This window comes from Centropristis striata, chromosome 3, assembly GCF_030273125.1.
Source record: "Centropristis striata isolate RG_2023a ecotype Rhode Island chromosome 3, C.striata_1.0, whole genome shotgun sequence".
NCBI lineage: Eukaryota > Metazoa > Chordata > Actinopteri > Perciformes > Serranidae > Centropristis > Centropristis striata.
The window spans coordinates 15,161,102-15,174,418 of NC_081519.1; the positions used below are offsets into that span (position 1 = coordinate 15,161,102).

General features: G+C 37.8%; 1 protein-coding gene across 1 annotated transcript in view; it reads left to right on the forward strand.

Annotated features, from left to right (window-relative positions):
- Nucleotides 1-12,846, forward strand: part of celf4 (CUGBP, Elav-like family member 4) — a 95,475-nt gene extending 82,629 nt beyond the window's left edge. The window contains exons 9-14 of the mRNA XM_059328422.1: nucleotides 113-223; nucleotides 2,220-2,282; nucleotides 2,734-2,814; nucleotides 4,574-4,657; nucleotides 5,776-5,970; nucleotides 7,910-12,846. Of these exons, the coding sequence (XP_059184405.1) occupies nucleotides 113-223; nucleotides 2,220-2,282; nucleotides 2,734-2,814; nucleotides 4,574-4,657; nucleotides 5,776-5,903 (467 nt within the window). The 3' untranslated portion in view covers nucleotides 5,904-5,970; nucleotides 7,910-12,846. The remainder of the gene's footprint in view (nucleotides 1-112; nucleotides 224-2,219; nucleotides 2,283-2,733; nucleotides 2,815-4,573; nucleotides 4,658-5,775; nucleotides 5,971-7,909) is intronic.
- Nucleotides 12,847-13,317: the final 471 nt, after the last annotated feature.

Below are 13,317 nucleotides of genomic sequence, written 5' to 3' on the forward strand. Positions count from 1 at the left end.
TGCGCTTGTGTCATGAGCCGTGGCTAGTACCTCATTGGTTTTTGTCTGTGAAGAGGTGGAAGGAAAAAAAATCTGTCTTTTTTTTTTTTTTTTTACACTCTTGTCTCTCCAGTGTTGCAGGAGGTGGTTTTTAGGGAGGACTCGGAGAAAAACGGCTTGGGCGTGGCTCCGCGGAGTTGTTTTGGGGTTCAGGGTGGCTGCTTCCTCTCTTCTCTCTCTGAAGGTAGCACTCCTCTCCCTTCTCCTCATCCTCTTCCCCTCTCTTCATTTCACGTCCCCTGTGGGCTCAAATAAGGGTCAATAAGATTTGGAGCTTGTGAAATAATGTTCAGAAAAGATTTCAAAGCCTGTGGTTTTATGTCTTTCTTTGTAAACCTCTGAAAAACCGACATGTTGTGAATGTTTAGTAAAAAGGATAACACTTTGTATGAAACCTATGTCTGTAATGCATTATTAACATTCTCGCAATGCATTAAAAATCAGCTTATGGCACTGTATAATTATATTTATAAGTAGTAATAAATATTTATAATGCTTTCTAGAAATGATGATAAGACATTTTGAAGCATTTTATCATGACATATAAGGTCAAGTATCATAATACTTTACTGCTGTTCACCGAATGACTTTGTTTCTGCAAGCCCATATCTATGATGCATTATTAACATATTTATAATGCGTTCAAATGTACTTATAGCACTGGATAATTATAAGCACTCAGAAATATTCATAATGCTTCATAACAATTATCATATGACATCATAAAACACTTTATAATGACTTTTATGTCAAGTGTAATACTACTTAATACTTGCTGGTCTAACATTGTTTCTGCATAATAAACATACTTATGATGCATAATATTGGTGAAGATTAGCCTAATCCCAGACCCTATAATCACAATATTATGCAATATCACAGTGATTTTAATGCATTATAAAAAAATATTTAAATGAAATACAACTATAGGAATTATAATACACAATGATCCTCGCAAAAAAGTCTGTCTGTAAATGACCAGCAATCATGAGGTATTATGACCATTGACCTTATAACTTATAATTTATTACTTAAGAATGTGTTATGATTATTGATATATAGAATTATGAATGTGTATAACTACAATTAAACAGTGCTGTAAGCAGTTTAGAATGCATTATGTAGTATGTTTACAAATTGTATTTAGACATTTAAAAAAAAAAATTTCTACCACTACAAATCTTTTCTACACATTCACAAACTCATTTTTAAAATTATTTCTGAACATGACTTTACAAGCTTAGAATGTATTGACCTTCATTTGAGCCCGTACTCTCCTTTCTTCTGGCTATCTGAACCGTTTTTCAGTGTTGCTGTTAGTCAACGGTGTGTTCAGTATTATTTTGGTTTTTGGTGATGGTGGGGTTTTCCGTGTGTGTACTTGGTTATCGGTGTGTGTGTGTGTGTGTGTGTGTTTTCTCAGTGGTGTACATAATGTGCATGTACTATGTGTACAGATGGGTAGTAATAAGTGTGGCCTAGCATATTTGGTAGCTCCAAGTGTGTTAACAAAGGGGGAATCCTTTCCCATTTAATTTGTAAATAATTAACTGTATCTCCCACATGTGAAATTATAGCAACAGGTGCATCCAGTGTTGTAAAGTGTGTATTGTAATTGTCGTGTTTTACATGTCTAGCCACAGTAGAGTGTCAAAAATAAATGAATGTGTTCTTCATAGGATTTGTTTTTGATAGATTTCAGTATGTACAATTTTCTTCCTTTCCTGTGGTGACAGTGGAGCCGTGTATTGTTTTTTGTTTTCACTGTGGTCCTTCAAAGTTTTACTTTTCTGCTTGTCTGGGGAAAAATGAGCTACTTTTGAAATGCTTTAGCAGGAAGTAAAAACCTCAGGAAAAAAGAGAGAGATTCAGAATTCAGTTCCTCACACACTGAAAGCAACGCAAGCGGACACCTCGCTGTTCGGCTCTCTAACCTTTCTGCTTTTCTTCTCCTGTCTGTTCTTCTCTCCATCGCCTCTCCTTCCATCCCTCCTCCCTCTCACCCTTGTTATATATTACTCTCGCCTTCCTCTGTGCCCTCTCCTCCATCTACATTCTCCCACCGTCTCTCTCCGCCTCATCTCTCTCCCCCTACACACACACACACACACACACACCTCCATCTATCCCCCCGCTCCACCACCTCCTCTCTTCTACTCTCTGTGTCTCTGGTGGAGCAGCTCAAAGTCCCACTGCAGCTGATCCTCTCCAGCAGGCTTACACAGGAGTCCAGCAGTATGCAGGTCTGTCTGTCACTCTCACAGCACCACTGATCTGTGTGTGAGTGTGTGTGTGTGTGTGTGTGTGTGTGTGTGTGTGTGTGTGTGTGTGTGTTAGAGAGAGAGAGAATGGAGAAAGATAAAGATTCCTTTGTCTAAATTAGAATTTTGATCATGTAACATGAAATGTTTCAGTCTCACTGCATCAATTTATTCTCTCAGTGCGTGTGTGTGTGTGTGAGGGAAACATGTACACAATTGTGTCTGTTATCTGATCGATTGCCTGCTGTGCGCCTGCATATATCACATTGTTTGTATGTATCAGAGTGTGTGTGTGTGTGTGTGTGTGTGTGTGTGTGTGTGTGTGTGTGTGTGTGTCTGTGTGTCTGTGTGTCTGTGTGTCTGTGTGTGTGTGAGTGTGTGCGCTCTGGTCATGACTGTTATCTGATCCGCGCTCTGTGTGTATGTGTCTCAGCAGCCTACCCCGCTGCATACGGCCAGATCAGCCAAGCCTTCCCCCACCCTCCACCCATCATTCCACAGCAGCAACGAGAAGGTAACACACACACACGCACACACACACACACACACACACACACACACACACACACACACACACACACACACACGGCACACCATTCATTCCTAAATGTTCATACAAGCTGCAAACATTTATTCATATTTACTTCTCTGTTTGTCTTTAAATCTCTGGCCAATATAGTCTTGGAATAAAAACATATGTTTAAAAATATACAGGCAATTCACAGCCCTCGCTTTGTTTTCAGGAATGATTTCACCTCTCGTCTGTCTGTCAAAAACAGAATCTTCAGAGTACTCACACTAACACAGGGTACTGTATGTGTCAGGACTGAATAGAGAAAACTGACTAGCTCACAGCCTTTATTTTTCAGCCTTTTTAATCAAGATTAAATTAAAAGATAAATAAAAATAAGAGTATTTTCAGGTTATGATCATATATATGTATATATATGATGCAATGCTTGCTTTTTGTAGGGTAACTAACTTTACTACCATTGCTGAGTGTTTCAAACTGAGCTGTAAACCTGCTCATGAACTCAGTGACCTCCAGCTGTGGGACACCCAAGCTTAAAACCTTACTGCCCTCTTGTGGAAAATAAACAAAACAGTGCACATCATTTAACAGCTGTGGCATCCCAGAGGCTCCCATTTGAGCAGTTATTAGTCATTTGACTGGGGACACCTGAAAGCTGTGAATGCTGAACATGTGAGTTTTCTTTTACAGCTCAAACTGTCAAACCACCAGAAATTACTGTCAACTAATGACTGCACGCTGAGATAAACTGCTCTGCACTTTTCTGTTTTCTCTGATGCTAAACTCAAGTTCACAAAGGAGAATATGTTTCAAGCTCGACGATCACAACACATAAAAGTTTTCAAATATAGATTTTTCTATAACATTAAATAGGAAAACAGCCATAGCTATTATTTATTAAGAGCTGAACAGTCAAACCTTCAGGTAAAGTTTCACAAAAGAGATTTGCGAGCTATGTAAGAACCCCACAGGACTCACAAATTGCAGATACATTTGTGAGTCCTGCGGGGGTTCCATGAGTTTGTTGTGATTAGTTAAACTGCAAAAAAACTAAATTAACAGGGGAGCAAATGATCTCATGATGCAGTTTGGAGCTTTCATGTTGCAAATTCGACTAAGTGGGCCACTGCTTCATCAGGAAATAGTATAAATTATCATCTTTAAATATCTTGTTTAGTCCAACGAATAGTCCAAAACCAAGAGATTTTCAATTTTCTGTCAAATAAGACAGAGAAAAGTGGAAAGTCACACAATAGAGAAGGTGACACTCTGGATTTTTTTTAGCTTGAAATCAAATAGTTTCAGATCATTTTTCTGTCCATCAACTAATCCAATAATTAACGAATACTTTCAGCTTTAATGGGGTTTTTTTAATCAATTGTTCAGACATTGCTAAATCCTGATTGGTGCATAAAAATATGTGACATTTTTGACCGACATGACAGTTTTTAACTACTCAAAATTAGTGAGGAAAAACTGAAATATATAAATCTTTTGAAATAACCTAAACTGTTCTAATTTTGGCAGAAAAATGTGTTTATGTGGGACCAACAATCACTCTATGAAGCTGTTTTTGTTCACCATCACTGAGACTATGCTCTCTCTTCATCATCATGAAGTCTTCTCCTGCCGCGGGCGACCTTTTCTCTCTCTCTCTCTCTTTTTGTCTTTCTTTCCCTGACCTTTGCCCTTATCTCTTTTTTCTCTCCCCTTCTCTCTCTCTCTCTGTTTCCGTGTGCAGGACCAGAGGGTTGCAACCTGTTCATCTACCACCTCCCTCAGGAGTTTGGGGATGGAGAGCTGATGCAGATGTTCCTGCCTTTCGGTAATGTCATCTCCTCCAAAGTGTTTGTGGATCGGGCGACAAACCAAAGTAAATGCTTTGGTGGGTAAAAATGAACAAACCAAAAGATTATTGGTTATTTATTCTGATTATTCTTTTTTACTAATCACCTTCTTTACCGCAGTCAACACCCCTTCCTAACCTCTCAACACCCCTCCCTTATAAAAATGAAAACAAAACAGTGGAGAGTTTCTCTAGAGTTGTGCAAAAGCTGGTTGTTACTCAAAAGAAAGAATAGAGAATGAGTTTATCTGGATTTTCTATTAATCATTAAAGCTGTTTTCTTTTGAAGCTCTAACTAATTTCTTATATTGCATATTTTATATTTCAGTGCTATATATATCACTGGTATACATCAATAGTCAAAGTGATCACGATAAAAGTGAGGCAGATGCTGACTCTCTAACTCGCTGTAAGCAAAAGCACTCCATGCTGTACATGTTGCTCTAAGATGCAAAGACAGAGAGACTGCTGTCTCACTTTGTGCCACTGACAGCACAATTTAGCCGAACGTATAATTATGTGGCAAATTATAAATGGATTGTGCAGAATATTTAATGGAGAGTACGTCAGGTGCAACCTATTTGCAAAGTAGCGTTTGCTCATTAATACAACACAACATTAATGTTGTATTATTCGTGTTGCAATTTTGAGATGCAGGTTTTAATTTGTGATTCGATGCTCTCAAGTGGAAGTTAAAAACCGAAACTCCAAAATAGCACAACCACGTTGATGTTTTGGTTTTACATCCCATCACCAAGTTCATATTGTGATTTTGTTTGCATGCTGTGCTCTGTTACAACTGTGATTTATTGTTGTTGTCATACTGTATGTAAGCTTTATTAATGCTTATGAGATGTTGTATTTTACAGTTGTAGAACTTGTTATATTAATGCTAATACCTATTTTGTGTGAATGTTTGCTGTTTAATGTACAGATTACATGATTTGAATCTTATTGCACAGTTTTATAATTATACATCCCTGTTTCATCTTATTGAACCCATCCTCATTATCCATTATTTTGTAACTCCAAACTGTCCTTGCCTCTTCATCTAACCACATCCTTGTGTCTCTCTCTCTGATGGCCTTTCCCCCCAGGGTTTGTGAGCTTCGATAACCCAGGTAGTGCCCAAGCTGCCATCCAATCAATGAACGGCTTCCAGATCGGCATGAAAAGACTCAAGGTGCAGCTGAAGAGGCCAAAGGACGCCAACCGCCCCTACTAGCCCCCCGCCCCAGCCAGCCGCCGCCACCCTGGCGGCCGGGGCAGCCGTCGCACACAGGGAAAGACAGGTCAGACTCATTCTAGAAACACTTGTTGTTGTCTTAGTTTGATAGGTGATTAGCTGAACCAACGTGTGAACAACCGCTGCATATTATGCTCGAATGGCAAGCCTGTTCATGGCACTGCCTGATGCCGTTTCTGTAACCTTTTATAAATGTCATAAAACATTTGCAGATGCCTAATAACTAGCCGATCATCTGCAAATTGCTTGTAAAGAATAGATGATGTTTTACCCCGTTGTTGATAGTCCATGTAAATGTTAATTCCACCTACATCATTATGACTCATTATTGTACAGGATTTACTGTAGTGTAATGTTGCTCATAGGCAACAGTACATGCATATATGAAACACCCCACACATTTGAAGATAAAATAGACCAAACATTTTTTCTTATTATTACCACTATGCTGTGAAACTCCATGCCCTCTACCATGCAATTTATATAGATGTAACAGTCATTTTTTATGGCTAGTTGAAACAAACAAAGCTGTAGGAGCATTTACTTACATGAAGCCTCCTCTATTTGTAGAACAGCTTTACAGTAAGTGACCCTGTATGTTACCCTGTAGGTAAAAGATAATTGGTAAATGGTTCAGTGTGTTGCACAGGGAAGGAATTGCTTCCAAGGGAGAGGCATTTATTACCCCTCAGGCGGGTAATTGTGCTGTTCCTCTTTGTCTCCTCCCTTCATCTGTGTGATGGAGAGTTTAGGCTGTGTCGTTCATTCACCACTGATGACTTCATTCAAGGGCAACTTATCACCCACTCACAAACTAACTGAACCATACCAGACGGTGTCCCGAGGCAAATCACTGCAGGAAGAATAACGCAATCTCATATGAATGTGTCACGAAATATGTGGCACTTGTGATATATAAAAACATTTTCAACTTGGAAATCAAAAAGAGATGTTTTCTGTTTCTTTTTGCCTGAGATAGACAATTATAACTGTGTTTGAAATGTCAACTGATAAACAAGCATATTGAGATATTGACACTTGCATTCCCAGTTTTACTGTTATTATATCAAAATGTAATAATCATGCACCGTTATGGAGTTATCAGAATGATGAGTCCAAACAGCCAGCTGAAGGACTACTTAACTTGTAATGACACATGAGAGTTAAAGTGTGTCTTGATTAAAATCCCTTCATCATTTCAAAAACAGGATTTAAACAGTTTGATTTAAATAAAATATAAAAAAATGTTTCTCATATAGGAGATTGCAAGACTGTCACTGCCAGAGAGCTAAAATAATTCACTGCAGGGTGAGCGCTGATTTGTTTTCAGCATTGTCTTTGCAAAATTATATTTGTTTATCCAAAACAGAACTTTGATTCTTAGTGTGTTGCTTTCAAGAGACAGTTGTCCTGTAAATACATCTGCTTGCATCAACAGTAAAGAAGGAATCATAAGGAATATAAGGTACAGAGTAACTGCAAAAATATATATATATATCGTATTTAAAAACAAATCCCTTTACTTTGTGTAGAGTAATGCGTTACAATACTTCTCCTTTACAACTGCAGAAATGGGCATGTGTCCAAACAGTGTTTCTCCATGGCAAGCTTACGAATGTGTAATTGTTATGATTACATTACTTGTTTATATGTATCTAGTACAGCAACACAAGACATACCAAATCAGCTAATACCAACATCACTTACTAATTGTGTGTGTTTGTGTGAAAACAATCTTAAACTAATCTAATTACCAACAGAAAGAAGGCTCTACGTCTGTTTGCAGCCTTTTATTTCACCAAGACGTAAGCCAGTCCCACCCTCTTGTCCAGCAGCCTCTTACTCGGTCACTTTCTACTTTTCTGTTGCTGCTGAACCCGGTTCTGTTGCTCGCCCTCTTTTCAGTCAGTCAGGATACTCTGTTGTTTAGTTTGCAAATATATTACTTCACTAAAACCTTTTCTATTTGTTCTGTGCTTTTTTAGGTTTTGTTGAGCTGAATCATATGTTGACTTCTTGCTACCCGCCACTGAGTGCAATCTCAACATCTGGACCACTGAGGCTGCTTCAGAAACAGAGGAGAGAGAGAGAGAGCAATGACCGAGTCAAGGACACCTCCCTTTGGATGTACTAAAACTTTGGAACTCAGAGAGAATTTGTACCAGCCTGGTTAGCCCCAGGACCTTTTTTCTTCTGCACACATATACACACCTCTTTCCCCACAAAACCCTGCTTGAATGACAGCTACCTTTTCTGGACCACAAAAACTTTTACTTGAACAATGAGAAAAAAAAGTAAAAGAAACTCTATCAAACCTACTTACAATGACCAACCCCACTGAACTCTTAAAGGAAATATGGATGTCAAAAGTCCAACAAGAACAAAACTTTTTAAAAACTGAATAGAAGATTGCCGTAGGAGATCTTTCTGTAAGATGGTTTGAGTTTGGGGCAATTGACTTTTGAAGACCAATTTATAAGACTTGAAACAAGAAGGGACAAGAAATTCTTGGAGAGAGAACTTAAGTAGGGAATGTGATATTTTCAGGACACAAATTGGCTTCGATTTGGGATGGCCATCTTTAGCTCGGAGTGCCTGTCCGTTTCCAGGGGATACCGTTGCCAAGGAGAGCCATAGCAACGGTCTCCAGGGAGTCTTACCTGTCATTCCTTAGTTGTTTTAGGGACCAAAAGACCAAACATTTTTATTGCTGAGGACTTGTAGCTCTAATATACTCGGACCACTGCATCTCTTTCAGTCAGCGTTAACTGGTTGAGGAGTTGCACTTAAAAGAAGTGTACATTTCGAATATATACAACACATGTATATATACATATATATTGCTGATATGCTTTTTGAATACAGGCAAAACTATTTCAGATGACCAAATGGGGTCTCTCACTTCGCTAGTTTACAATTACTCAAAATGTTTATTTTTTTCTCTTCTCATTTTGTCTTGGGAGGGATGGCGAGTGCATGGGAGGGGCTGCTCCGTATCACAGCCTTATCTTTTTTAACTTGACATCCTAACCTCATAGATAGAATAACATCAGAAATGTTTGAAATATATGAACTTGTTTATATTTGCAGTACATATATATGTATAACAAGCATTCAAGCAAATGTATTCATATATACAGTATATATGGATAAATAGATATTAATCACAAACAAATATATGTATTTATATGCACATATTTTATATATGTGTGTCTGTATATAGAACGGCTACTGACTATGTTGAGCTGTAATTTTTTGTAGATTTTAGCTGGAGTTTGAAACATTGCTCTGCTTGGGAAGAATCGCAAATCTGGCAGCTCCCAAAACTGCAGGCATTCCTATCTCTGATTACCTATATGCTGACACACAATATATTGCTAAAAGAAACATGTGTGAGAATACACATATGGTGTAAATATTATCTGAAAATGCAAAAAGCCACATCTCAGTAGCAGGCTTTAAGAGAATCAGGCTACATGATTTTAGAGGAAAAGGACAATTATCTTCGACTCTATTCCAAACATATCTTTTGAGCTTACACACACACACACACACACGCACACACACACACACACACACACACACACACACACACACACAAACTTCTCTTTGAAACTTGAACCAAAATGAATACGTCTCACAACCCTTGCTCTCTTTTGCATTCAGTAAAGTGCATGTAGCGTATGGGCTGTCACCATGTCAAGGTGTGCCTTGTCACCTGCAGAATCTGCCATCAAGCACTGTGCTCTCAGAAAACAAAGACAAAAAAAACACACTACTGCAAGCAGCCAACGCGCTATTATGATGTCAAAACTACAGCCAGATCCATATCATTTCTCAGCCGCGCAGAGAGCTTCAGTGCATGTCCAATATAACAAACCATCAGACCAATGTTGGTCCATCAATGTCTTTGGAAGAAAAAAAAAACATTTAGAACTAATGTAGACTCATGCGATTACACTTCAAATAAAAGCGGGCATTAGGTAACCTGTTAGCACAGGTGCTAACTATCAAAGCTGTGTGCAGGGCACCTGTGACTACGTTCCACTGGTTGGAGTCAAAACTAGAGTAAAGTTCAGGGCTGCAACTGACATGACATGACTCGATATGGGAAGTGATTGAGCCTATCGGACCTGACATTAGGTTTTAATGGTTATGAAGGTGATGTAATATTGATGAATATGTTATAATTAGAGAGCTGGCTTCCCACTGAACAGAATAAGGGTTTTATGTACTTTCCCATCCAGCAGTTAATGTGGGGATCTCTGCCAGTAATACTTGACATGAAGCATATCCTTTAGAAGATGTTATATTGCCTTATGTTCTACGTCATCATACAATCAAATATAAACATAAAAGCTTAATGAAACTGTAAAATGAGGCAATAAGAGTGAAAAGCCATGTACCCATTACAACTGCTGTATCACTGAGGCTGGTTTCATATTGCTTTAGCATACAGTTTCTCATAACAGTCTACAAAAATGGTATGAACACCTACTATGTACCTGCAAAAGGTCAACAGACTTGGATTTATTGGACCCTGCATTCAACACATATTCAGCTGGTGGAGATTACTCAATGAATATTTATATATATGAATATTTATAAGGCTATATGACACTTTGGAAGACAATGCTTCCTGTTGGGTGCTGTTACTAGTTTTTCCTATAAACTGCTCATTATGCCATTTCCCTAGTGTCTGTGTCTAACCTTTTTAGCAGATTGAATAATTTAACATTTACCTTCTAAATCCAGTGAGGCTAAAAGATGCCACTACGCATCCCAGGACGCCACTGTTTGTATGTGCCACATAACAATGCCCTGACTATGGCATACATTGCAAACCAGATGACCATCATGATCATTTTTGTTCCGGCAGTGTCCGCGGTTGGTTAGTACATAACGTCTTGTACATCCACCTGAGCTGCCTTTGAGCTAACAATAACATCTGAAGCTAAATGTCATACGTCTGGTGTCCCTGATCGCCACACTGTGTGCCCTCTTTGACTGCCCCTCACCGCTCTGAGAAAATTGAAAAAGGTGTTGACGAGGCCTGTGCTTTTCTAATGGTTTGTTTGAGCAATCACTCATGTCTTTCACCCAGCCCGTGTTTTTATGTCGAGTGAAATGAGGGAGGGGAAGCAGAATGATCACAGGAACTAGAATGCCAAGCACCTCTTCTTCATTTGCTCCAACTTTAAGCTGCAAGTTTACATGAGAAAAGTAAAACAAAGTATCGTGGTTCAAAAACAACAGAGCAGAAGTTTGAATATAAATATATATATATAAATATATACATAAACCGATGAATATACTGTAAATTGTTTCTTTTTTTGCTCTGTTTTCCTCTGTACATAGGTTTGCATATTTTATAGGACTTTTACTTCTATCTACAAGGACTGGATAAAGTACTTTAAATACTTAAAAAAAATATATGAATGAAAACATGATAATGCTCAATAAAACCAGGTACAAAAAAAATAGTCGCTAGGATACGGTACAAACTGTAGGACCTGACCAAGGCATTTATCCAGAATACAGTCAGGGAGAGCATTGACCTCAGTTAGAGCTTAGACACACATTGACTTATTTTATAAAAAAAAAAAATACTTTGATGGGTTCTATTCACTTATCTATTTGTTTAGATATTTATTTATAAGTCATGTCTGAGATAATATGCATGCTTTCATGGCATTATTTTTCTATGAGTTGGTACGTGACCAAATAGTTTTTATATGACATGCATGGGCCACTGTTGTGGTCCACAGATGATCATTGTTCCTGTCTGCAGGACCATGCCTTCAGCACTTCTTTGATGATGGGGGGAAATGCTCCTATTGACCAAGTGATGTCAAAGACAGATTTTTAACCATTTATTTATGTCTTTATTTATTTATTTGTGTTTATGTATTTATTTATTTGTGCTGTTTGATTCAAGATCCGAGCTCTCTTATTGCCATTGATCTGTTTGCTTGTAAGTGCTACTTTGTATCACTACATCACACAATACCACTTTCAGTATTGGCAAACTCTGAATTTCACACCTTCAAAGACTGATTTTACATTTTCCTGTTGCTGATAAACTATTCAAAACAATGCAGTACAATACTAAAGCCTTATGTACATTTGTAATTATTAATTCATATTGTTCTGTTCCAAAAAGTTAGCTTTGTTAATGGATTGTAAAAAGGAAAAAAAAAGATGCCAATTGGAGGATTCCTCTGCCATTTCAAGTACCATTTGCTTCTGTTGTGAAACCTTTAAACAGAGTGAAAAAGGGCCAATTCCAAGTTAAAACACTCCCTCATAAACCAACTGTTCAACCAGATATGTAATCTTGACAGAAGATATGCCTTGAGGTCACTATAAGTTGCTGCTAATGTGTAAGGAGCTAATATCTGACAAATTGCTAATCACTGATTAACTGCCTGCATAAAATGCCAGTTTTGATTTTTAAAACTTTATTCCCCTCCTCCTGTTTTTTTCCATCTTGCTGTTTTGTTTGACAGAGCTCTGATCTTGTTCAACTGATGTGTTCTACCAAGAGCAAAATTCAACGAAAACTGCACTATCTCATCAAAAACTATTGAGTTACTATCATCCTTTTCAGTGCTGTTATCAGTGGTTTTATTTCTAAAGCTCAGTAGTATTACTAGAATCACATTTTCCTTCATATGGTTTTCAAAGTATTCTGGAAATCTATTTCCCAATTTCAGCACATACGGAGGGTGGGGAAATGAATGTTGCATATTAAGCTTTGCCGAGTTCCTGATGAGCTAAGCTTCTGATTGGGCAGTGCGCTTTAGGCTCCCCTGTCTCTCCAGACTGCACCATTCTCTGGTCCCCTGAACTCTTTTTTTGTAATTTTAAATGAATGATGCGTCTCAGCTTAGCCCAATAATAAAGCACAGTCTAGAATAAAGTGTCTTTGTGTCGTGTCATAATTACTGATGATAATTAATCTACCCACACAAATGAAAAAAGTGAAATTTTGTTGGATGATCTGGCACTGGGTACTGTGGTTATACAGATTTTCATCAGTTTTTCAAGGATAATCATTTCAGTCATCACAATCAAACTAAGACTATCTTGTGATGGTATCGCACTAAGGACTGTAATAAAGAATTGTTGAAGGTTAACCAAAAATAAAAGATTTTGACCAATTATTAACAGTTAAAACTTAAAAACATTTTTTTTTTAAAAAGGAGATCCAAAAAAAGTTTGTTTCAAGGTAAAAGCTTTCCAGAGATATTTCATGTTAGTATCTTATGTCATATACAACATTGTTAACCTATATTATTATACACAATTGAGTGGTGATAGCAATACAGTAGGCACTTTATTTTCAGATAACATTACCATTACATTAGACACTACATTTATTTTTCTCTTG